Source organism: Mizuhopecten yessoensis, unplaced genomic scaffold (assembly GCF_002113885.1).
Source record: "Mizuhopecten yessoensis strain PY_sf001 unplaced genomic scaffold, ASM211388v2 scaffold2329, whole genome shotgun sequence".
NCBI lineage: Eukaryota > Metazoa > Mollusca > Bivalvia > Pectinida > Pectinidae > Mizuhopecten > Mizuhopecten yessoensis.
The window spans coordinates 991,432-1,018,618 of NW_018404492.1; the positions used below are offsets into that span (position 1 = coordinate 991,432).

Here is a 27,187-nt window from a genome sequence, read left to right on the forward strand (position 1 = left end):
AGGGTAATCATTACAAATATATCGCCACTGAATATTTATATATATCGTTCTAATGGAATATGAAAGGTTTGCTCAAGACATAAGCCATTCTCTAGCCATTAGGATCATATACAAGATTAAGGTTTACAAATGGTTGTACAAGTATCATTTGCGTGGTATGTACCTACAACATAGAAACCATTAAATGTTTGTCTGTCGGTCCGTCGTACTTTCGTACATTTCGTATTATGTACCAACAACATAGAAACCATTATATGTTTGTCGGTCGGTCCGTCCGTACTTTCGTATATTTCGTGTTATGTACCAACAACATAGAAACCATTAAATGTTTGTCTGTCGGTCCGTCGTACTTTCGTACATTTCGTGTCATGTACCAAAAACATACAAACCATTAAATGTTTGTCGGTCGGTCCGTCCGTACTTTCGTGCATTTTGGCATCTTGATTAAACTTGGTTCAACTTCATTTGTCTAGTACTAGAAGGTACACTGTTATCAAACTGTATATGTAAATAGATTAAATGTAGGTCATTGTAACGTTTATCTCCCGCTTTATTATATTTTGTTAGACATTGATTTTAACTCTACTTTCTTAGTTTTATTTTGCGGGAAGGAGAGTTTATGTATGCTTTACAAACATGACTATGTCATTCTTTCTTTCAGAGTCAGATTCAGGTGGTATTTTATTTATATCCATATATGTATCATTGTGTCGGACGAAATGACAAGACTTGCTCATAACAATGCACGGGTTATAAATTCAACAACAAACCAGGAAAATATATTTGTGGATTTTTGTATTCCAAAACACATAAAATGTATAAAATTGATAAAATTAAAATGATATAAAATGACGCTATTAATTGGATGTGATAGCAGCAATATTTGGTTTCATTATTCTGAAAGATAAAAAAAAATATTACAAATTAGTTTTAAAATTTAAAAGTATTCAGAACAATGTGTTCTCAGCAATTATTAATAGGACAAGTACCAAAGTATATTACACCATATAACTACATTCTAAAGTATAAATGACAGTAAATTAATAAATCTATTTTGAAGGTTAAATATTTTCTTCAATGAAAATCTTTAAAAGTTGTATACAATGCTCTTTATCGCAATTAGTTTCACTAAGCAAAAAGAAGTAACGAATTATTGAGAAAGATGTTAATGAACTATTCCATAAGGTGATATATGTAAACAATAGTAACACACCTTCTCATACTCAGTATCCTAGTCCTCTCAGGTATCTTTGATTGTCCATGTCAGTTTCAAAGTCATTATCCCACCTATCACCGTGCCAGTCGTTTCCGTATCCGAGGTCGCTTTCATAATCTCTTCTTCCAAAGCGACTGAAGCGATGCCCTGATAATACAGAGCGTAATCCGCCATTCATATAAGGTCCGCCTACAGGGTAGCCATGTAAGTCACCTGGAATAGAGACATCGGCCTGTTATATCAGGTGTATAAACTATTGATCGGTAAAAGGGGAGGGTAACGAACAATTCTGTAGGGACCCGACTCTTGTGTTAATAATCTGTGTATACAACTCCACAAATAATTATTGTCCCTTCTTTTGTCATCCTGTGAAACATAGTAGTGACCACTCGGACTATGATTTTCAATGCTTTCATCGGGATGTCTCAATTATGATCATCAACGTGTAGTACATTGATTACAAAATATAATTCCAAGATTCCAACAAATTATCTTCTTAAAAAATAGCTACACAATCAAGGCATTTCTTATATAACTTAACTTAAATAAAATGTGTATCGTTACATTGCGTATGATCTGTGATCCGTACAGGGACACTTACTTGTAAAATATTGACACAGGGTCGATGCCACCAAACAGGACAGCAGTATCAGTACTTTCAGCATGTTAACCTCTAGGATTGCCTGCAAAGGAATATACAGCTCTATTAAATGATATCTTACAAAAAAGCATATTTACTAGGAACATAAGCGAATGATCTGCAATGAATGGGGTTTTTTTTACAAACATTGAAATAAATGTTAACCCATAAGTTACTTTTTTGTAATTAAGAAATTCATAATAATTTTTAGCAACGCATTTACAATATCAAATTTTAAGATAATAAAACATACCGTAAATATTATAGTAATCAAAATATACTGTATATTCATCTTTAAGTACCATATTTCTAATAATATTTTGCATTGTATAGTCGTTTTCTATTACTTAACTAAAATATCTGAATACGCTGTATTACTTTCAGTAATATATATTTATAATATCGATTTACGTACATGAACAATGTGTTAACCTTTTAGTACGATATTTCTGATAAAAAAAAATATGTATTCATTTTTAAGTCATATATCAATATATCAAAATGAATTGTTTATTCGTTATCAGTAAACTCTTTAGTAATTAAAATAAACTGACAATCTGTTATTGTTATTGTATTATAAGTATATCCGTAACTGTTCAATCTTACTATATCCATACTTATTTATTATATACGTCCAGTATATAGAATTGACGTTAATCGTGTGTTAATAATTTAAAATACTGAATGAGGTACTTTATAAAATAAGTTTACATCAATCAATGACAAAGTCGTTAATGCATGCAGTTGTTCGTCAGACAATAACAACCAGTTTTAAAACATACCTTGGTCTGTATAAAGGTAAGAGGGCGGCTATTTACAGCTTCGGTCGAAGTCCGTACAAGGTGTGTATGGCAGTGGATAAAGTGTCATCTTATATACAAAACTGATGAGGAAACGAATATATAATTTCTGGAAAAATAATCGAAATCCATTTTCACATCTATCAAATATACGTCACAGTAATGCGATTAAGATAAGGGAATTCCCAATTTTCACAGTTGAATCAAAATTGCGTCAATAGTTAAGGTATATAAGTATTCACTGGGCGGACGAAACAAGTTTAATGATTGATAAGTTTTTTATGCCCACGTTTAATGTGATAGATGAACTAAGCCCTACATTGACATTTCAATAGATCGGTCTGAATAATATGTCCAATTAGAATTATGTGTTAACTTGTTCAGAGGTAAGATTAAAACATTTTATATCACCACTGGATTTTATTTCCTCTTGTTTGAATTGATTTATGTAATTGGACATTACTGTTATAGATAGTGATAGTGATAAATTACACAAACATGAATTTTAAAGGCTTGTTTTGTCAAATTATGTCAAAGAGGACTCTAGCAAATACGCAATATTGAAATAAAGTGATGTTATGTTAAAAACTATTTGGGAAATTAGACCTTTTAAATGATACGTATCAAAATCCAATGTAAGTACCCCATAAGCAGTAGACGTTAGGTTGTTCTCACTTGGACAGCTGAGTGTTCAACCAAACTGCTGTCTGAGGCTGTATCCGATATATCATAACTCGGCACAGCATGTTATTTAGTAGACCATGAATCGAAATGAAGATAAATTGTTTACCTGCGACAAAATAAGACTGTTTATGTCACAAATGCGTAATTTCTGAGGTATTGGAGTCCTTGCCACGGTTGTGTAGTATGCAGATGCTTCTTGTGCCTTTGGTGACGATACTGAACACTTAACTCATCTGGTTAAATATCCTATCTCCTGAAGTCCTTTTTTACAAAATCCATGTCTGACTGATATCACTAGGTAAATAGAGCTAGTATTACAAATATATACCCTATCAATTGTCAAACGCATTAAATGTGTGCTTTTTTCATTCAGAAGTATGGATTATGAAGAAACCTTTACATTTAATGTGTATCATTGATCAATAGTAATCAAAAGTATAGTCAGACCAAGAAAAATCAAAATTGATCTGCCGATAAACGCAACGCACTCATCGCATTGATGAAAAATTGAACATATTAATATACGTTGCCATTTGAAGATAGAACTATCAGATAAGTTCAAAAGATATTTTTTTGAAAGGCTTATTAATCCAAATCAAACAGGATTTCGATTTCTGCTGCTTGCATTCTAATACTAACCCAAACAAAGGCTTAAAATGTTATCATATTTTCCCGTATGTGCACGAATAACTGGAAAAATCATTAAATACATACATATTCCGATATAAATCGGGAAAAGAGGTGCTTTTTGATTTGTGAAAAAAGAGGAAAATGAAGCATTGCACGGCAGTATCCAAAACAGAAGGAGTATTCAAAACTTGATGTAAGGTTTTGACAGTAGCCTACGTTAGATAGGGATATCTATGTAAACCCTTTGTAATAGCCTATGTTACCACTGAATCAATGATATCCAGGAACGAACATGTATTTGCATTTCTATTAATAATGATGTATCCCGTATATCAGCCAATAAATAGTGTAATTGTAACAAAATCACACAGGCAGGATCCAGGATTTTGTGCAGAGGTTCAGGGACGAAACCCGTCCGTTGGAGCGCGAAGCCCCTCGAAAGATGTAGAAATGCAACATTTTCTGCTAAAGGGGGTGGGGGTATTCGTGATCCGAAAGACATCCTGTAGTTAAGCCAATTCCATAGACTTGGATAAAAGAAAACGGAATCCCCTATGGCTCAGTATATGGGTCCTCTACAATTTACCATTGGTAAATGTATGAAGAAAATATACAGATTGAAATGAAATATATATCTCAGTATTATGAGATTATAACCCTCACAAAAATCAATTTTCTAATATATTGACGCGCTACAAGCTAAGAAGGAAGGTCAATCAGTCTGGGATTATCTCCCTTCCTGTTTTTGTGTTCCGTTCATGAAAATAAGTCTTAAATGAAAATGTGTTGATGTATGTGTTTTGTATAAGTGTGATCGGCAACATTCTTGAACATATCTTCAATGTCAATGACCATTATCAAATATATGTATCAAAGTAAATTTAATATTTCGTAATAACACGAACATAATAGGTCAATGTTAATCTGTTCTGTTATATTGTATTCTCCTATGAAGTCAACAATTCATGACAAAGTTATCTCATTTGAATTAACCATATAGAAAATGTATTCTTTACCTCACACTCGGTGACATCTAGGTTATGAACGTCTTTTTCTATATGTTGATTGTGAAGAACATAAAAATCAAACACAGTCACTTTTCTGTATACTTGGTCACATATGTGTTGAATTTGCCACTCGGTTATCTCAACATGATACAAGTATCCAGAAATACCTAAAACAGACTCTGATATTGTGAATCAGCGGTAGTTTATAAACTGAGTAATCAAGTATTATTACATTGATACCATTGGAGGGAAAGTATACACTCGTGAATTTAAAGTCGCCTTGTTTGTCATAACTCAGGTTAATATGAGAGAGAAGAAAGTTGATGAAGAGAAAGCTATGTTGTCTGAAATGAATTTGAAGCATTGCAGGGCAGAATCCACAATAAAACTTAATGAAGGGTTTGACAGCGATTACGATAGAGAGGGATAGCTTATGAAAACCCTTTGTAATATCTTATGTTACCACTAGATACGGGATATCCAGATACGAATTTATAATCATCACAAGGTTTCCAGGATATCAATCATTGATAAATGTAATTGTAATAACATCACACAGGCGCGGATTGAGAATATTGTGAAGAGTTTCAGGGACAAAACCCGTTGGGTTTGGGCGCGAAGCATTCCGAAATTTGAAGAAATACAACATTTTTCTACTACAAAAGGGGATTGTTCATGATCCGAAAGACATCCTGTAGTTAAATCAATGCTATAGACTTGGATAGATAACGGTATCATCTGTGGCTCAGCATGATATGAGAACACTACCATGTACCAGAGATACATTATGTACAAGACATAGATTAATATAATACATATACTGTATAATGTTTTTATTTTGTATAACAACAATTTTCTAATGATATTGACGTGGGGCAAGCCAAGAAGGGTTATTAAGCACGCTTGGGTGATCTCCCTTCCTGTTTTTATGTTTCGTACACGAAAATATGTATGTGTGGTGGGGTTTTTATTCGATCGGCGACATTAACAGACAATAAGAAATATTGAACGTTAATGACCAGTACTAAATACATGTATCAATGTAAATTTAATATTTCATAATTGCACAAATATATAGGGTAAGTTTTCATCAGTGATATCCAGGAACGAACATGTATTTGCATTTCTATTAATAATGATGTATCCCGTATATCAGCCAATAAATAGTGTAATTGTAACAAAATCACACAGGCAGGATCCAGGATTTTGTGCAGAGGTTCAGGGACGAAACCCGTCCGTTGGAGCGCGAAGCCCCTCGAAAGATGTAGAAATGCAACATTTTCTGCTAAAGGGGATGGGGGTATTCGTGATCCGAAAGACATCCTGTAGTTAAGCCAATTCCATAGACTTGGATAAAAGAAAACGGAATCACCTATGGCTCAGTATATGGGTACTCTACAATTTACCATTGGTAAATGTATGAAGAAAATATACAGATTGAAATGAAATATATATCTCAGTATTATGAGATTATAACCCTCACAAAAATCAATTTTCTAATATATTGACGCGCTACAAGCTAAGAAGGAAAGTCAATCAGTCTGGGATTATCTCCCTTCCTGTTTTTGTGTTCCGTTCATGAAAATAAGTCTTAAATGAAAATGTGTTGATGTGTGTGTTTTGTATAAGTGTGATCGGCAACATTCTTGAACATATCTTCAATGTCAATGACCATTATCAAATATATGTATCAAAGTAAATTTAATATTTCGTAATAACACGAACATAATAGGTCAATGTTAATCTGTTCTGTTATATTGTATTCTCCTATGAAGTCAACCATTCATGACAAAGTTATCTCATTTGAATTAACCATATAGAAAATGTGTTCTTTACCTCACACTCGGTGACATCTAGGTTATGAACGTCTTTTTCTATATGTTGATTGTGAAGAATATAAAAATCAAACACAGTCACTTTTCTGTATACTTGGTCACATATGTGTTGAATTTGCCACTCGGTTATCTCAACATGATACAAGTATCCAGAAATACCTAAAACAGACTCTGATATTGTGAATCAGCGGTAGTTTATAAACTGAGTAATCAAGTATTATTACATTGATACCATTGGAGGGAAAGTATACACTCGTGAATTTAAAGTCGCCTTGTTTGTCATAACTCAGGTTAATATGAGAGAGAAGAAAGTTGATGAAGAGAAAGCTATGTTGTCTGAAATGAATTTGAAGCATTGCAGGTCAGGATCCACAATAAAACTTAATGAAGGGTTTGACAGCGATTACGATAGAGAGGGATAGCTTATGAAAACCCTTTGTAATATCTTATGTTACCGCTAGATACGGGATATCCAGATACGAATTTATAATCATCACAAGGTTTCCAGGATATCAGTCATTGATAAATGTAATTGTAATAACATCACACAGGCGCGGATTGAGAATATTGTGAAGAGTTTCAGGGACAAAACCCGTTGGGTTTGGGCGCGAAGCATTCCGAAAGTTGAAGAAATACAACATTTTTCTACTACAAAAGGGGATTGTTCATGATCCGAAAGACATCCTGTAGTTAAATCAATGCTATAGACTTGGATAGATAACGGTATCATCTGTGGCTCAGTATGATATGAGAACACTACCATGTACCAGAGATAAATTATGTATATAATACATATATTGTATAATGTTTTTATTTTGTATAACAACAATTTTCTAATGATATTGACGTGGGGCAAGCCAAGAAGGGTTATTAAGCACGCTTGGGTGATCTCCCTTCCTGTTTTTATGTTTCGTACACGAAAATATGTATGTGTGGTGGGTTTTTTATTTGATCGGCGACATTAACAGACAATAAGAAATATTGAACGTTAATTACCAGTACTAAATACATGTATCAATGTAAATTTAATATTTCATAATTGCACAAATGTATAGGGTAAGTGTTCATAATTTAATCAAATGTTCTGTTATAATCTCTTCTCTTAGCTCTACCATTCATGACTCAGTTATCCCTTGTGAGTTAATCATGTAGAAAATGTGTACTTAACCTCATCGCACTCTGTGACATCTAGGTTATGATTTTTTTTCTCTATATACTGACTGTGAAGTGCATTAAAAAAAAGCTTAAGTTCAAAATGTTCAATTTCTTATTTGGTTACGTTCTGAAACTTGACATAATCTCAATTTGGTCATGACGTCTTAAATTATTAGTTTGATTATCGGGGGTCCATGTAGCGCTAACACATAGTCGACAGCTGACACCGCAGCACTTGAAAATTAACAGGTGTATTTGTATTATATAAGTTTGATTAGAAGCTTTGAATTAACTGTTGATATAACTGTTAGTACATTTGTATATCATACTTTTTTCTACTTTTTTAGCATTTCCAGATATGTTCTTATTTACTTATACGCCTGTGCAACAATAGACTTCACTCCATTTATTGCTACATTCGCAATGTCAATGTTTATGTACCACACTTCTAAATGTATTAGTATCAATTTAGAATTTTAAAAAAATGTAAATTTAATGTTACATTAACGGATGTCACTTTGCTAGCGTCTCGGTTTGTGTTGTAAATAATAGTACAGAATATTACGATGGAACTGAAACATACATGACAACGTTGACACACAAGACACAGAAAACAACATCGTTACACAAATAATATAGGAATAATAGAGACAGAGACACAAAATCACAAAGGAAGTCCAGAGGAATACGAAACACCAAACACCGGAAGTAAGAGGAATCTGAATGAGAGACATAAAATCACAAAGGAATTCCAGAGGAACCCAAAACGTAGTACAAAATCGTAGGTCGCAGTACAAAATTCTGGTATACACATACAAGGCACTGAATGGAACAGCTCCTCAGTACCTACAGGAACTTGTTACCTGTATCAGCCGTCAAGATCACTGCGGTCGGAGTCAGAATCTTTGTTGTGTGTCCTCAAATCTCGTACTGTGACCTACGGAAACAGATGCTTTGGGAGGGTTTCGGCTACGTTGTGGAATAGCTTACCATCTGCTATTAGGAAGTCGAATACCCTGTCCAAGTTCAAGAGGGACATAAAAACTCACCTCTTCACGTCTGCCTTTTAGAATCTTTGCAAAGACGTCATGTAAATACCCCCCTTTTATTTGTTCAATTATGTGCACATTGCTTGTTAAATGTATGAAAGTGATTACAAGCCTTTGTTGTTTGTTTTCAAAATTATAACCATTACTATTATCCATATTTATTAAACACCCCAAACCGGAAGTAAGAGGAATCTGGATGAGTATAACCGGTTTCTTTATTGCATCCGTTCCTATGGATCTACATATGTATCAATAAGGGTTAGTATATGTCACCTGGGATTTAAGCATAGGGATAATTTCTTTTAATCGTGGCATTTGCAGAAACCGTAACACAGTTGTTGGAAGTAAATTATAATAAAGTAGATAATAGCTCCACATGGAAATATCTAAACTCACATTTGAAAAATATTTCAGGTCAAATAATTTAGCAATTGATGATATGCTTGGCGAAGGAGTCATTTCTGTGTATTTCTTAATAAAATTCTCTGAGAGTTCCGAAGTGTTAACAAAACAGTGCCTTGAACTTGAAATAATGTTCTCGCTTTAAATAAAAGTGCAATGTAAAAAGGGCCTGTATTCATGAAACGGTTTCATGCTCAAGCATGTATTTTGTGCTCAAGTCTAAAATTATTTTGTTAATGTTTTGGAATAAGCTAGAAGAGACTTAACGCCAAATGCTGTTTAAGTGATATACGATTGACTTCTGATCAACTGGCAAGATAAAAGTTAGTAACAAGAAAACTGGTAAGAACATATAATCCATGGTTGAGCATGATAACGGTTTTATGAATACGGGCCTATGAGCAGATGTTCCAGAAGAATTAAACCATAACAGCACAATCATGAAAATGCTTTTTTGAATTGCTGGAAGAAAAATGCAATTTTTCCAAAAAAGATCATATGATCGCGACCATAAAAGCTGTAAATATCCTCCATCATCATACATCTACCGAACTCATATTTTTTGAATTGTCCGTTAGCCATCGACATCTGTCACGATTATATCAACAGCGACATAACATCGAGTGTGGTCGGTCACTTGATGGTACTATAAAGAAAGGGAAAGTTCAAGATATGAAAATCAACACCGACACGATTGTCATACAACAAAGTAAGCCGTCCATGTTGTTTATGTTGAAACATATCTAGTCACTTAGGTGTTTATTCAGTCACTTCTGAGTAAATTGAACACAGCTAGCCACTCCATTGTATATGTACAATGTAGCTTATTGAGTCACCCCTCTGTATTATAAGCCACGTCTGAGTATATTTAGTCACGTTTCTGCATATTTTGTCACCTCTCTGTTTAAGTTGCCACTCGGATAGAGTGCTGTTCCTTTATTAGTGTTACTTGTTTGTGGGTGTGTGTTACGTTCATCTTTCATGAAACAATGTGGTAGACTCACCCAGTGTAATTGTTAGTCCCTGAGCATAGCTGTAATCGTCATGGGTTCATTTATTTCTTTTAGGTAGTGGCACGGTTCAAAATATTCACACTTTACAAATTATTGAATTTGAAATGAACTGATATTCTATTTTTTTAAATAAATATATTGTTATGCTTTACGTTACTGTTTCACCAGTAGTTTAGATGATTTGGATTTTAATAACATAACACAACTACGTACAACATATTCACACTTAAAATAGGCTGGAACACCTAAATTGCCATTACCGAGGTTAATTTGAGAAATAAAGCTGATGAATTGAAGCGTTTGTTGTTTCGATTTTAATTTTATCATCGATATCAAATCATGACCTTGTAAATTGACGCTGTAATATATTTTTTGTTATAAAAGAAACAATCATCATCACTATATCTGTATGGTAAAGTAAATGATCTGATACGTACCAATTGGTTTTACTTTAAGTGTAATTACTTTAGATTATTGTAGTTAACCAAAATGATGCATACGGAAAAATCAGTTGCCTAAGGACAAAATATGATATTTGATAAAACAAATCCTGTCGACTTCAAGATTTGGTATTGGCCTTTGCGAAATTATATTAACAAACTCACTGATACACATATGCCAAATCCTTCGGCTTGATATTATCGTTACGAGATGGGAAACATGCTATTTCTATTCTATTTAGATCAAGATAGAGGTCGAATATCCTTTAGATGTTCGTGGTTCTTGGACCTGCCCGACCAATTGGGTTCTCTCCGGGTACTCCGGTTTCCTCCCACACTAAGACTCCCGTGCGCTAACATCCGGGCCAACAAGAGTGATTCATACAAGTTGAAATAACTTGTTTCATAATTGTTGCAAAATATATTAAGTTTATATTTTAGGTGATACGACTACATTTGTGTGTGTATTCTAGGGTTGGAAAGTGTTTTAGTAGCAGTGTCCAATCACATCTTACCCAACTTAGATAATCGGCTATTCAATTGTTTGAAGTATGTAACTCTTGGAAATGGGATATCGTTAGGAACATTTCCCTTTTAGTTGTTTTCAATACACTCACACATATAGAACACTTCACCAATAAGGCTAATATTTCATTATTTATTAGTATATATCTTTTTTTTAAATCTTAATTAATATTGATTTTAATGTGCAATGGTACATGGATTCATTTTGTAATATCTTCGTTGTTTGTATTGATAAACTGAGCTGTTCATAAATAATTAGAACTATATTCAAGATTATGGTTAACTTTTCAAATCTACTTAGATAAAATTTATATTGATAACACCAATTTCAAGAAATATATCTAACATGAATATTTATTTAACAAACTTGTGAGTATTTCTTTTAATAATGTATCATATATTAACGGTATACATATACTAATTAAAAGAATAAATACGGGGCACGTTTCTAGGACATTCTTCTTCTATATATCAATTGTATAATTTTGCTGGTCCGATTGGCCGAATCGGTACTCCACCATTGTTTGACTGTTGACGTCTTCTGCTTTCCATCCATCTATCGTCACTCCTGTCTGACCATCTGCTACGCCCTTGTTCCCAGCGTCCGGTCACAACCTTATCGTTTCCTCTGATACCTACTCCCCTTCCGCCAAAACGACCGCCAATGCCTGAACCGACTCCTCTTCCCGAAACGGAGTCGTCAAAACCGATACCTCTTCTCTGGCCACCAAATACAGCCTTTTCCAGTTTCCTTGATACTACGCCGTCAAATATAGCCCCGCCCCTACGCCCGGACACCACACCGTCAAATACAGCCCCGCCCCTTCGCCCAGACACCACACCGTCAAATACAGTCCCGCCCCTTCGCCCAGACGCCACACCATCAAATACGGACCCTGCTCTACGCCCGGACACCAGTCCTGAGAAGCCAGACCCCCGTCTAAATCCACGTCCAGATAAACGACTGCCTTCATCACTGAAGCCAGTGTTGACTTCGCCGCCATCTTTAGTCGCGCCTAAACGAAGGAAACAATTTGTTTAATTATTGGAGTAAATTAAGTAAATATCATTCAGACTTGTTTTATTCTGAATAATGAACATCTGTTTATCCATTATTATGCAGTGCATTTAGTTTGTAATTGCATAAGATATATCACAATTGGAAAATGTGTATATTTAACATAATAATACTAATAATTGGTATACTTATTTGAAATAGTATAAAGCATTGCAATTATTTTTTTAAAGTATTATTATAGATAAGTAATAAAGCCTATAATGTGACACCTGGTTGTGAGAAACCACAGATACGGTTATGAAACAAAATCAAAAAACAATTCGAGATCAAAATTTAATCAGGAATGGCCAATCATTAGGCTCATTATATATTTGGAACGTTATTCAACTACATTATGAGACTAACTTGTGTTAATTGAACCTTATACTAACAACACTATCAACCTCAAGTGCAAAAGTGCATAGATGAGTGACTCTATGTGGTAAGGAAACAGAGATCCAATCACAATACGAGACTCAATTGAAAGTAGAAAAAGTTAAGTACGACTCAAAGGTGATTCGAAGCCAAAATCAATATATACAATAGAAGCCGCAATATGATAAGCTTTCTTAACACCAGCACTTTGTCCAAGTACGATACAAGACTCAACAACAGTGTTAATATGAATGAACTCGTCATACGCACGGGTGGGTGCACCTTAACACTTTAGTCACTGACACAATATACCAAGCATGGATTACACTGCATCATACAGCTGTTTCGTCCTTCGAGGACTCATCGGTGATGGTAGCGGTCAAACACTTGGAAATCCAAATTATCTAAACTACTTGTGAAACAGAAGGGCATTGAAGTCCCATAATTTACTAATTTTAAAAGTTGGAATACCAGTTGATTTCAAATTAAATAGTTTGTTAAGTGTCTACATTATGAACCGTGCCACAACTTAAAAGAAATAGCTGTGCCCATCCACATTACAGCAAATCTCAAGGACTAAATAAAATCCACTAGGTGAGAAACACACACACAAGTGAAAATAACAGCATTAATAACGCGCAAAACTGTGAAATTAATCAGAACTTCTTATGCTGTACATATTTTAAAACTATTTAATGGAGACATTGGGAATACAACTATTACGTTGGTAATATTCGTTTAACCGATGATAAACACTGTTTAAGTATTTTTATGATAAGGATTATCATTTTTTTGTTTGTAGTATGTAACCCAACATAACGAATTGAAATATTAACTTAATTTGATAACATACAATGTTAGTGTCAGTCTTCTGGATAAACTAAAGACTTAATAACCATCGATTAAAGGACATTAAGGATGTTAAATTGAAAGCACATCAATACACACGCGCAAGAAATTTTACGTAAATTATACACAAATAGTGTGTCCCTAGGTAATATGATGGTCATTAAAATGCAGAGAGTGGCCTGTATCATAAACCAATCATATGTTACTTCATCAAATCAAGCTTTTGTTTTCTGGTTTTAAACATTTGCCTATTTCTAGAAACAATAATGTACATTGATCTCACCGTAAGATGGCGGTCTGTATGTATTACATAGAACGCATACTACCAGGCAAGCAATCGTGAACAGGAACTGCATCATCCTTGTTAAACTGAAACTGAAAGGATGTAAATATCAGTTAATAGCTATAATAAAGTGCGTTTTAAGGTTCTCCCTCAACACCGGTCATTAAATTGTGCTAAAAAATTAATTGAATAAACTTTTAAATATTTACTCGTATAAATTCTGTGTTACTATTTACACGTAAATATACATAATTGGTATTGTTCTGAATTTGTTTACCTTTGATGTAGTAAAAACATATACATTAAGTTTGATCTAGTTAAAACAAAGCTCAGTTTTTCTACTTATTTTGAGAACTTATGTAGGAGTTAATCTAGGCCAAGCACTGTGATATTGTCTACTTACTGTGAAGATCAACGAAAAGGCTTATCCACTCAAAAAACAGTTCAATGTATCTACTTCCTGCGACGACTTTTGCAATGGTTGTAACACAACGAGCAGTTGATATTTTTGCATCTATCGTGGAACATATTTATATATAATCCATTCCGGAATCAGTATTACTTTTCCAAAGTGAAGTTAAAATGCTTCCTCGCAGATATGATTGGATAAAATAGATTATATTGTGAGCATGCGTCATTGCATGTGCAGACTTGCAATGTACATCTTGTGGTCTAACCCCGACCAGCCCCTGAAGGAAATGTTCGTTTAAATTAAATGCAGTCTCTGTACATTGGTCAGCGCTATAACCACAACGTCTTAATTAATCTTAGTGTCTCATCAGAACCTCATGTTTAATAACCTTTTTTTTCAATTAAAGATCAACATAAAGATTTATCCCGGACGTGTATTCTAGTCATGCGGTTGATATGTTTTTAAGTGGCACCGATGAAACTTTCGGGAGTGTTTTATTCGTGTATTTGATTGTGGCTTTTATTTTGGAACCCAAATATGTTTTTCAGTTTTGTATTTATATTGACGTCAGTTTGTTGAAGATGATGAGGCGCTTCTTTAAAAAGAAGATTATTTTATGTTAAAGTGTGTTTGTTTACAATACCAGCACTATTTACTAAAGTTTGCTGTTTAAAAAATATAAAACAAAGCTCCTCAATAGATGTTCATATGTAAATAATCATTTCTGATATAGTAAAATAAAAATTAAATAATTTAATGTCTTTATTTGAAATATCGTATTACACAAATGAGGTTATGTATTAAGAAAAGTATGTTCGATAGAGGAACCAAATGTTTTTTCAAATGCTTTAACTAGGTGTATACGACTATTAAACTATAATTATATTATCCACATTTTGTGTGTATAATACATATCTTTTTTTATTTTCCTCCGTATAATAATGCCTTCAATAATGCTCCAATTGTAACGTTTCTCATCAATACTCGATCTTCGATAACATTTTAATTTTATATATTTGACTTGTACTTCTAGAGTTACTTTCTATAATAATACGTTATTTTGATAACATCATAGTGAGTTCTCTTTTTCCAAGATAATTATGTAATATTTGTATTGATATATAACTGCCACAAATCATACAACAATTACTTGCATGTAAACGACACACATTTTTACATTTCCTATATTTTATTTGTGTGGCGAAGTAAGTAGAATTTGAGCTCTATAATTATAGTCATGTTTTTGGTCTTTATTATAGATAATATTTAACACATAATTCATACTTTTCTCCTAATATATATCATAAAAGTCGTATTCAAGAGAGTAATTAATTGTAGAAAACGTACAAAACGAATAGTTTAATCACAGTTGTGTGATCAGATAACTATACGATTCATGAGTAAATCAAGCGTTTTCGGTGTGTGTCTATCTGCTTATAGAATCCAGTGTTTTCTCGTTTTAATGTGCATTATTAGTTACTTTTGGTACAAAATACAGACGAAAAAGTAAGTACTTTTCGATTAAAATCCAGTGCCTTTCAACGGGATTTCGCACGGAAAGAACATCATAGATGATATGAATTTGAGGATTTTTTATATGTAAGCTAAGTATGGCGTAGGAAAACATTACAGTTGCGATAACAGTTTTAAAACAATATTTGTTGAACTAAACGGAAAACAATAGTGTAAATAAAAAGATGTGAACAAAAGGATATGAACTAAAAAAATATGAACACATGATGTGAAAAATTAAAAAATAAATGTTTAAAATAGCATTTTTAGTAAGTAAAGAGATTTTAACATCATAACATAGCTTAAAAAATGTTGTTTTTTTACTTATGGAACCATGCAAAATTTCCTCACTGTAGTGCTAACTGGCGTATAGCATCAGTTAATGACTATCACATACATATTATGTGTTCTTTACGATTAGACATCTCGGGTTAGTCATTAGATGATCCTAATCTTCAATAAAACGTACTGTGATTCACTTGTTTAACCCAATTAAAACAAGGTATACAAATAAAACCACAGACTCGATAAGACACATCAGGACACGATCACAATTAACATGATACCAGTACAAAAGACAACAACAGCAGCTGAGATGGCGCCAAGACAACGTTAAATACATCACGAATATACAGACTAAGCATATAGTCATTTTATAAACCATAAACCATACAATACTTAAACCACTCCTCAAAAAAATCCGTAAATCAGCCCTTTTTTATTTACATATACAAATCAATCATATATTGGATTTTGTTAATTAACAATCCATTTCCAGCGTTTACCAGAACAATGAAATAGGGTTCATAATCTTCCACTGACACATATTTAATGAACAATCTTTTTCACAGAATTTAATGGTAGAAATGTTCAACATATTAATAGTATTACGATAGAAACAGCTAAAAGCAGACCTGTTTTTGTTTTCTTATAACGCTGAATTTTGACTGTACGCACAAAGAAGAAGGCAATCCAAATACCTACATGTACCCAAGCTTATAACTCTATATTCAGCCTTAAGAATGGTGTTTGACTTTGAATTGTAAGCAAACGGAGAAATGTTTACATTTCAGTTTTGCTTCAACATGAATAAAATCAGACATGCATCAAACTTATTTAGACTTAGTCAGACTCTCTTAAGATTCATTTATTGACATCTACCTTCAGTATGACAACTATTGTCAACTCACCATCAATCACTAAACTTTAATTTCGCGATTATTAACCACCCTTTCCTCAGTAATAACGTTGATAAATCAGTCTGTTTTTCCCTTTACATTGTTATGCCAGGATTGCATCCAATCTGCGCCAAGGAAGTTTCTTTAAATCAACAAGCAGTGTATGGTAAGATAAAATCCTTATTTGGTATGATCGCTTGTATCTTGAATTAAAGGGAGACAAAACGGGAAAAATCACACAAAAATGTGATGCTGGAAACATTTTGTTTCATGTTAATTTTGTTGGGATTCATGGGACCTTTACTTTTCCCCTGGCTCCTCAATTCCTCTTGGTGTCTTTTGATATCGGCTAGAATGTCCCTCTCGTGTTTTGACGATACAAGGTTTTTGTATCAATAACAAATTATAGGTATTACATTAAACACCAAAAAATACAGCTTCTAGTAAAAGACACTTTCCCTGAAACGTTATGTGAAGAACAAACTGATGTAAATCGTTAAAAGAGGAATTCGCTTTAAAAGCAAGGGCTAAATTTTAGTGGTTAAAATATCAAATACAAGTTTTATTTTACTAGATGTTAAATCACAGAAGAAACCTCATCCTTGTAACAGGATTGTGATACACACGAGAACACAGAAAGCGTTCTCCTCTGTTTGTAACAAATTACAATGCGAATCAAACTATGTAGTATTTTTAAAACACTGGATAATTATTAAGCTCTTTTTCCATTAAATCGTCCATTAAAGTTGATGTGTGCTGTTGGTTACTGTTCAGAGGAAATATTCATTGCGATATGCAAGACTCTGAATGCAGTGTCTAGTCCTTTGTTTCAGACCACATTGTCTTATTATCCTTGTAATTTCCCTTTTCCATAACGTTGCCCTAGTATTATTAGTCACCTAACGGTAAAACCGGGGGAGGGGGGCCTATAGTTTTCCTCTCCGTCCGTCTGTGTACGTACGTAACACCAATGTTTGTCAGCGCTCTAGCGGCTTCATTCCTTGAGGGATTTTGAAAAAAAACTTCACAAAAATACAACGGACGATAATATCTCGGAAAAATTCGAATTTTAGGATTGTTAGGTCAAGGTCAAGCTCACCGTTACTATTTTTTGAAAATCCTTGTCAGCGCTCTAGCGGCTTCATTCCTTGAGGATTTTGATCAAGCTTGCGTGTAATTGATTTAATACCACAAAAAAGAACAAAATATAACAATCATTTTATTTTATATAATTCCTCTGTCATAATACTAACATTACAATTTCTTGTATTGTTATTCCATTAAAATCAGTTTCAAGCTAATTGTATACTTTTCATTTTCCCAAATTAACACTAAAGGGCACCATTTTTATAAATCATTACAGTGTAATAGGTAGCGGGGGCCGGTGGGGGAAATGTATTGCTTAAGCAATACTCAGTATGCTTGTTGATTTGCAGTTCGAATTCAGATTTTGCTGTCAGTTTGAAATGTTATTTATCAATATCTTGGTCCAGTCCCACACAATTACTTATTGTGTTCCTTTCTGTTTTAGTGATTATAACGAAAGACGTGGGGGTTTTGTCAGTAGTATTCTTAATCTTTCGATTAAATCCGCGGTATCTACACGGAATATTTCGGCCAGTTAAATAATCACACCTCACCGGTAAAATGCATATTCCTTCCATTATTAATATTACCCATCACAGCGGAAGATCTATGCATGTAATGCTTCGTACATGTACTAATATTTGCCTTCATGATAAATTCGCTCTTGACGAAGCGGTTTAAGAGAGGAACATAAATTAAGTCAAAGAGTTTGAATATACACTACATGATAGGTATGAACGTGTTGCATAAAACAAGATCTAGTTATCCTTAGTGTGCGACAGGTTTGTTACTTGAAAGTGTCCCATACACGAAAAAAGAAACAAATAACACACAATTAATTTGAAAAAAAATGTTTATTAAATGAAAACAATTAATGAGAATATCATAATGATAAAGAGTCCTGGGTAAGATGAACCTGCAAGTAAAGAGGAAACAATTGTTATAAAATGTTTTAATATCTCGAATATTTACACGGCAATATCATTTGTCACACAGGCGCGGATCGTGAATATTGTGAAGAGGTTCAGGGACGAAAACCGTTGGGTTTTGGCGCAAAGCATCTCGAAAGGTGAAGAAATACAAAAAAAAATCTACTACAAAAGGGGGTTGTTCATGATCCGAAAGACATCCTGTAGGTAATTCAATGCCATAGACTTGGATGGATAACGGTATCATCTGTGGCTCAGTATGATATGAGAACACTACCATGTACCAGAGATACATTATGTACAAGACATAGATTAATATAATACATATATTGTATAATGTTTTTATTTTGTATAATAACAATTTTCTTATGACATTGACGTGCGGCAAGCCAAGAAAGGGTTTCAAGCACGCTTGGGTGATCTCCCTTCCTGTTTTTATGTTCTGTACACGAAAATATGTATGTGTGGGGTTTTTAAAGTTTGATCGGCGACATAAACAGACAATAACAAATACTGAACGTTAATGACCAATATTAGATACATGTATCAATGTGAATTTAATATTTCATAATTACACAAATATATAGGGTCAGTGTTCATAGTTTAATCAAACGTTCTGTTATAATGTATTATCTTAGCTCTACCATTCATGACTCAGTTATCCCTTGTGAATTAATCATGTAGAAAATGTGTACTTAACCTCAGCGAACTCGGTGAAATCTAGGTTATGAACGTTTTTTTCTATATACTGACTGCGTAAAGTGCATTTAAAAAATCGCTTGAGTTCAAAATGTTCAGTTTCTTTTTTGGTAACGTTCTGAAACTTGACATTATCTCAATTTGGTCATGACGTAATTAAATTATCAGTTTGATTATCGGGGGTGTATCTAGCGCCAACACAGAGTCGACAGCAGACATCGCAGCACCTGACAATTAACAGATGTATTTGTATTATATAAGTTTGATTAAAAGCTTTGAATTAACTGTTGATATAACTGTTGGTATATTATACTTTTTTCTACTTTTTTAGCATTTCCAGATATGTTCTTATTTACTTATACGCCTGTGCAACAATAGACTCCACTCCATTTATTGTTACATTCGCAATGTCAATGTTTATGTACCACACTTCTAAATTTATTAGAATTCATTTAGAATGAAAAAAATATGTAAATTTAAAGTTACAATAACGGATGTCACTTTGCTAGCGTCTTGGTTTGAGTTGTAAATAATAGTGCTACTGAATAATAAGATCGAACTGAAACATACATGACAACGATGACACACAAGAACACAGAAAACAACATCGTTACACAAATAATATAGGAATAATAGAGACACAAAATCACAAAGGAAGTCCCGAGGAACCCAAAACAACCCAAACCGGAAGTAAAAGGAATCTGGATGAGTATAACCGATTTCTTTATTGTATCCATTCCTTGCATATGTATCAATCAGGTATATGTCACCTTGGATTTAAGCATAATAGGGATAATTTCTTTTAATCGTGGCATTTGCAGAAACCGTTACACAGTTGTTGGAAGTAAATTATAATAAAGTAGATAATAGCTCCACATGGAAATATCTAAACTCACATTTGAAAAATATTTCAGGTCAAATAATTTAGCAATTTATGATATGCTTGGCGAAGGAGCCATTTCTGTGTATTTCTTAATAAAATTCTCTGAGAGTGCCGAAGTGTTAACAAAACAGTGCTTTGAACTTGAAATAATGTTTTCGCTTTAAAAAAAAAGTGCAATGTAAATAGGGCCTGTATTCATGAAACGGTTTCATGCTCAAGCATGTATTTTGTGCTCAAGTCTAAAATTATTTTGTTAATGTTTTGGAATAAGCTTGAAGAGACCTAACGCCGAATGCTGTTTAGATGATTAACGATTGTCTTCTGATCAATTGACAAGATTAAAGTGAGTAACAAGAAAGCTGGTTAGAACACAGAATCCATGGTTGAGCATGATAACGGTTTTATGAGTACGGGCCTATGACCAGATGTTCCAGAAGAATTAAACCATAACAGCACAATCATGAAAATGCTTTTTTAAATTGCTGGAAGAAAATGCAATTTTTCCAAAAAAGATCATATGATCGCGACCATAAAAACTGTAAATATCCTCCATCATCATACATCTATCGAAATCACATTTTTTTAATTGTCCGTTAGCCATCGACATCTGTCACGATTAAATCAACACTGACATAACATCGAGTGTGGACATAACATCGAGTGTGGGCGGTCACGTGATGGTACTATGAAGAAAGGATAAGTTCAAGATAGGAAAATCAACACCGACACGATTTTCAAACAACAAAGTAAGCCGTCCATGTTGTTTATGTTGAACCATCTTTAGTCACTTAGGAGTGTATTCAGTCACTTCTGATTAAATCAAACACAGTTAGCTTCTCCATTGTATATTTACAATGTAGCTTATTGAGTCACCCCACTGTATTATAAGTCACGTCTGAGTATATTTAGTAACTTCTGTGTACATTTACAATGTAGGTTATTGAGTCACCTCTATCTATGCTTAGTCACGTCTGAGTATATTTAGTCACGTTTCTTTATATTTTGTCACCTCTCTGTTTAAGTTGCCACTCGGGTAGAGTGCTGTTCCTTTATTAGTGTTACTTTTACTTGTTTGTGGGTGTGTGTTACGTTCATCTGTCAAGAAACAAGGTGGTAGACTCACCCAGTGGATTTTTTAGTCCCTGAGAATTGCTGTAATCTTCATAGGTACATTTATTTCTTTTAGGTAGTAACACGGTTCATAGTATTCACACTTTACAAATTATTTGATTTGAAATGAACTGATATTCAAATTTTTTTAAATTAATAAATTGTTATGTTTTACGTAACTGCCCCTCTGTTTCACCAGAAGTTTAGATGAATTGGATTTTAATAACATAACACAACGAAGTACAACATATTCACACTTAAAATAGGCTGGAACACCTGTATTGCCATTACCGAGGTTAATTTGAGAAAATAAAGCCGATGAATTGAAGTATTGAAGTATATGTTGTTTCGATTTTTATTTTTATTATCGATATCAAATCATGACCTTGTAAATTGACGCTGTAATATATTTTTGTTATATAAGAAACAATCATCATCACTATATCTGTATGGTAAAGTAAATGATCTGATACGTACCAATTGGTCTTACGTTAAGTGTAATAACTTTAGATTATTGTAGTTAACCAAAATGATGCATACGGAAAAATCAGTTGCCGAGGGACAAAATATGATGTTTGATAAAACAAATCCTGTCGACTTCAAGATTTGGTATTGGCTTTGCGAAATTATATAAACAAACTTACTGATACACATACGCCAAATCCTTCGGCTTGATATCATGGTTACGGGAAACATGCTATTTCTATTTTATTTAGATCAAGATAGAAGTCGAATATCCTTTAGATGTTCTTGGTTCTTGGACCTGCCCGACCAACTGGGTTCTCACCGGGTACTCCGGTTTCCTCCCACACTAAGACCCCCGTGCGCTAACATCCGGGCCAACAAGAGTGATTAGTACAAGTTGAAATAACTTGTTTCATAATTGTTGTAAAATATATAAAGTGTATATTTTAAGTGATACGACTACATTTGTGTGTGTATTCTAGGGTTTGAAAGTATTTTAGTAGCAGTGTCCAATCACATCTAACCCAACTTAGATACTCGACTTTTCAAATATTTGAAGGATGTAACTCTTAGATATAGGATATCGGTAGGAACTTCCCTTTTAGTTGTTTTCAATACACTCACACATATAGAACACTTCACCAATAAGGTTAATATTTCATTATTTATTAGTATATATCTTTTTTTTAGATATTAATTAATATTAATATCAATGTGCAATGGTACATGGATTCATTTTGTCATATCTTCGTTGTTGGTATTGATAAACTGAGCTGTTCATAAATAATTAGAACTATATTCAAGATTATGGTTAACTTTTCAAATCTACTTATATAAAATCTATATTGATAACACCAATTTCAAGAAATATATATAACATGAATAATTATTTAACAAACTTGAGAATATTTCTTTTAATAATGTAATCATTATATTAACGGTATACACATACAAATCAAAAGAATAAATACGTGGAACGTTTCTAGGACATTCTTCTACTTTCCAGACATATCAATTGTATAATTTTGCTGGTCCGATTGGCTGAGTCTGTACTCCACCATTGTTTGACTGTTGACGTCTTCTGCTTTCCATCCATCTATCGTCACTCCTGTCTGACCATCTGCTACGCCCTTGTTCCCAGCGCCCGGACACAACATCATCGTTTCCTCTGATACCTACTCCCCTTCCGCCAAAACGACCGCCAATGCCTGAACCGACTCCTCTTCCCGAAACGGAGTCGTCAAAACCGATACCTCTTATCTGGCCACCAAAGACAGCCTTTTCCTGTTGCCTTGATACTACGCCGTCAAATACAGCCACGCCCCTACGCCCGGACACCACACCGTCAAATACAGCCCCGCCCCTTCGCCCAGACACCACACCGTCAAATATAGCCCCGCCCCTTCGCCCAGACGCCACACCATCAATTACGGACCCTGCTCTACGCCCGGACACCAGTCCTGAGAAGCCAGACCCCCGTCTAAATCCACGTCCAGATAAACGACTGCCTTCATCACCGATGCCAGTGTTGACTTCGCCGCCATCTTTAGTCGCGCCTAAACGAAGGAAACAATTTGTTTAATTATTGGAGTAAATAATTCTGAATAATGAACATCTTTTTATCCATTATTATGAAGTGCATTAAGTTTGTAATTGCATCAGATATATCACAATTGGAAAATTTGTATGTTTAACATAATAATACTAATAATTGGTATACTTATTTGAAATAGTATAAATCATTGTAATTATTTTTCAAAAGTATTATTATAGATAAGTAATAAAGCCTATAATGTGACACCTGGTTCTGAAAAACCACAGATACGGTTATGAAACATAATCAAAAAACAATTCGAGATCAAAATTTAATCAGGAACGGCCAATCATTAGGCTCATTGTATATTTAGAACGTTATTTAACTACATTATGAGACTAATATGTGCTAATTGAACCATATACTAACAACACTATCAACCTCAAGTGAAAAAGTACATAGATGAGTTACTCTACGTGATAAGGAAACAGAGATCCGATCACAATACGAGACTCAATTGAAAGTAGAACAAATTTAGTACGACTCAAAGGTGATTCGAAGCCAAAATCAATATACAATAGAAGCCGCAATATGATAAGCTCTCATAACACCAGTACTTCGTCCAAGTACGATACAAGACTCAACAACAGTGTTATTATGAATGAACTTGTCTTACACACAGGTGGTTGCACCTTAACACTTTAGTCACAGACACAGTATACCAAGCATGGATTACACTGCATCATACTGCTGTTTCGTCCTTCGATGACTTATCGGTGATGGTAGCGGTCAAACACTTGGAAATCCAAATGATCTAAACTACTTGTGAAACAGAAGGGCATTGAAGTCCCATAATTTATTAATTTAAAAAGTTAGAATACCAGTTGATTTCAAATTAAATAGTTTGTCAAGTGTCTATATTATGGACCGTGCCACAACTTAAAAGAAATAGCTGTGCCCATCCAGGTTACAGCAAATCTCAAGGACTAAACAAAATCCACTAGGTGAAAAACACACACACAAGTGAAAATAACAGCATTAATAACGGCACAAAACTGTGAAATGAAACCGAACTTCTCATGCTGTATATATATTTTAAAATGATTAAATGGACACATTGGGAATAAAACAATTACGCTGGTAATATTGGTTTAACCTATGATAAACACTGTTTAAGTATTTGTATAAAAAGAAGGTCATTTTTTTGATTGTAGTATGTAAAATCTTGGTGGACTCAACATAACGAATTGAAATATTAACTTAATTTGATAACATACATTGTTATTGACAGTTTTAAGTATAAACTACAGACTTAATAATCATCGATTAAAGGACATTAAGGATGCAAAATTGAAAGCACATCAATACACACGCGTAAGAATTTTTACGTATACACAAATAGTGTGTCCCTAGGTAATATGATGGTCATTAAAATGCAGAAAGTGGCCTGTATCATAAACCAATCATATGTTACTTCATCAAATCAAGCTTTTCTTTTCTGGTTTTAAACATTTGCCTATTTCTAGAAATAATAATATACATTGATCTCACCGTAAGATGGCGGTCTGTATGTATTACATAGAACGCATGCTACCAGGCAAGCAATAGTGAACAGGAACTGCATCATCCTTGTTAAACTGAAACTGAAAGGATGTAAATATCAGTTAATAGCTATAATAAAGTGCGTTTTAATGTTCTCCCTCAACACCGGTCATTAAATTGTGCTAAAACAATTAATTGAATAAACTTGTAAATATTTACTCGTATGAATTCTGTGTTATTATTTACACGTAAATATACATGATTAATATTGTTCTGCAGTTATTTACCTTTGATGTAGTAAAACATATACATTAAGTTACATATAGGTAAAACAAAGCTAAGTTTTTCTACTTCTTGTGAGAACTAATGTAGGAGTTAATCTAGTCCAAGCACTGTGATATTGTCTACTTACTGTGAAGATCAACGAAAAGGCTTATCCACTCAAAAAACAGTTCAATATATCTACTTCCTGCGACGACTTGCAATGGTTGTTACACAACGAGCAGATATGTTTGCATCTATCGTGGAACATGTTTATATATAATCCATTCCGGAAACAGTATTTCTTTTCCAAAGTGAAGTTAAAATGCTTCCTCGCAGATATGATTGGATAAAATAGATTATATTGTGAGCATGCGTCATTGCATGTGCAGACTTACAATGTACATCTTGTGGTCTAACCCCGACCAGCCCCTGAAGGAAATGTTCGTTTAAATTAAATGCAGTCTCTGTACATTGGTCAGCGCTATAACCACAACGTCTTAACTAATCTTAGTGTCTCATCAGAACCTCATGTTTAATAACCTATTTTTTCAATTAAAGATCAATATAAAGATTTATCCCGGACGTGTATTCTAGTTATGCGGTTTATATGTTCGTAAGTGGCACCGATGAAACTTTCGGGAGTGTTTTAATCGTGTATTTGATTGTGGCTTTTATTTTAGAACCCGTATATGTTTTTCAGTTTTGTATTTATATTGACGACAGTTTGTTGAAGATGATGAGGCGCTTCTTTAAAGAGAAAATTATTTTATGTTAAAGTGTGTTTGTTTCTTATCTGCGGTGTATGTTTACAATAACAGCACTATTTACTAAAGTTTACTGTTTAAGAAATATAAAACAAAGCTCCTCAATAGATGTTCATATGTAAATAATCATTTCTAATATAGTAAAATAAAAATTAAATGATTTAATGTCTTTATTTGAAATATCGTATTACACAAATGAGGTTATGTATTAAGAAAAGTATGCTGATAGAGGAACCAAATGTTTTATCAAATGCTTTAACTAGGTGTATACGACTATTAAACTATTATTATATTATCCACATTTTGTATGTATAATACATATCTTTTTTTATTTTTCTCCGTATAAAAATGCCTTCAAAAATGCTCCAATTGTAACGTTTCTCATCAATACTCGATCTTCGATAACATTTTAATTTTATATATTTGACTTGTGCTTCTCGAGTTACTTTCTATAATAATACGTTATTTTGATAACATGATAGTGAGTTCTCTTTTTCCAAGATAATTATGTAATATTTGTATTGATATATAACTGCCACAAATCATACAACAATTACTTGCATGTAAACGACACACATTTTTACATTTCCTATATTTAATTTGTGTGGCGAAGTAAGTAGAATTTGAGCTCTATAATTATAGTCATGTTTTTGGTCTTTACTATAGATAATATTTAACACATAATTCATACTTTTCTCCTAGTTTATATCATAAAAGTCGTATTCAAGAAAGTAATTGATTGTAGAAAACGTACAAAACGAATAGTTTAATCACAGTTGTGTGATCAGATAACTATACAATTCATGAGTAAATCAAGCGTTTTCGGTGTGTGTCTATCTGCTTATAGAA

At 33.5% G+C, this 27,187-nt stretch overlaps 2 protein-coding genes and 1 long non-coding RNA gene across 3 annotated transcripts; all 3 read right to left on the minus strand.

The window, feature by feature from the left end:
* Positions 1 to 778: 778 nt before the first annotated feature.
* Positions 779 to 2,745, minus strand: LOC110445525. The gene is made up of 4 exons (XR_002462379.1): positions 2,639 to 2,745; positions 1,818 to 1,899; positions 1,214 to 1,429; positions 779 to 897 (listed from the first exon to the last, which is right to left on the minus strand). It is a non-coding gene; the product is annotated as an uncharacterized LOC110445525 (long non-coding RNA).
* An 8,841-nt stretch (positions 2,746 to 11,586) lies between these two features.
* Positions 11,587 to 14,567, minus strand: LOC110445526 (glycine-rich cell wall structural protein 1-like). The gene is made up of 3 exons (XM_021490192.1): positions 14,364 to 14,567; positions 13,961 to 14,052; positions 11,587 to 12,412 (listed from the first exon to the last, which is right to left on the minus strand). The coding sequence occupies exons 2-3, from the start codon at positions 14,034 to 14,036 to the stop codon at positions 11,868 to 11,870; spliced, it is 621 nt and encodes a 206-aa protein (XP_021345867.1). The 5' UTR covers positions 14,037 to 14,052; positions 14,364 to 14,567; the 3' UTR covers positions 11,587 to 11,867.
* An 8,370-nt stretch (positions 14,568 to 22,937) lies between these two features.
* LOC110445527 (glycine-rich protein 5-like) lies at positions 22,938 to 25,842 on the minus strand. The gene is made up of 3 exons (XM_021490193.1): positions 25,723 to 25,842; positions 25,320 to 25,411; positions 22,938 to 23,790 (listed from the first exon to the last, which is right to left on the minus strand). Exons 2-3 carry the CDS (start codon positions 25,393 to 25,395, stop codon positions 23,246 to 23,248), a joined length of 621 nt encoding a protein of 206 aa, XP_021345868.1. The 5' UTR covers positions 25,396 to 25,411; positions 25,723 to 25,842; the 3' UTR covers positions 22,938 to 23,245.
* Between the last annotated feature and the right edge of the window lie 1,345 nt (positions 25,843 to 27,187).

Coding starts and splice junctions, on each gene's coding strand:
- LOC110445526 (XM_021490192.1), bottom strand. CDS start 14,036: ATGATGCAGTTCCTGTTCACGATTGCTTGCCTGGTAGTATGCGTTCTA. Junction 12,413..13,960: donor ATACAGACCGCCATCTTACG/GTGAGATCAATG, acceptor TCCTTCGTTTAG/GCGCGACTAAAGATGGCGGC.
- LOC110445527 (XM_021490193.1), bottom strand. CDS start 25,395: ATGATGCAGTTCCTGTTCACTATTGCTTGCCTGGTAGCATGCGTTCTA. Junction 23,791..25,319: donor ATACAGACCGCCATCTTACG/GTGAGATCAATG, acceptor TCCTTCGTTTAG/GCGCGACTAAAGATGGCGGC.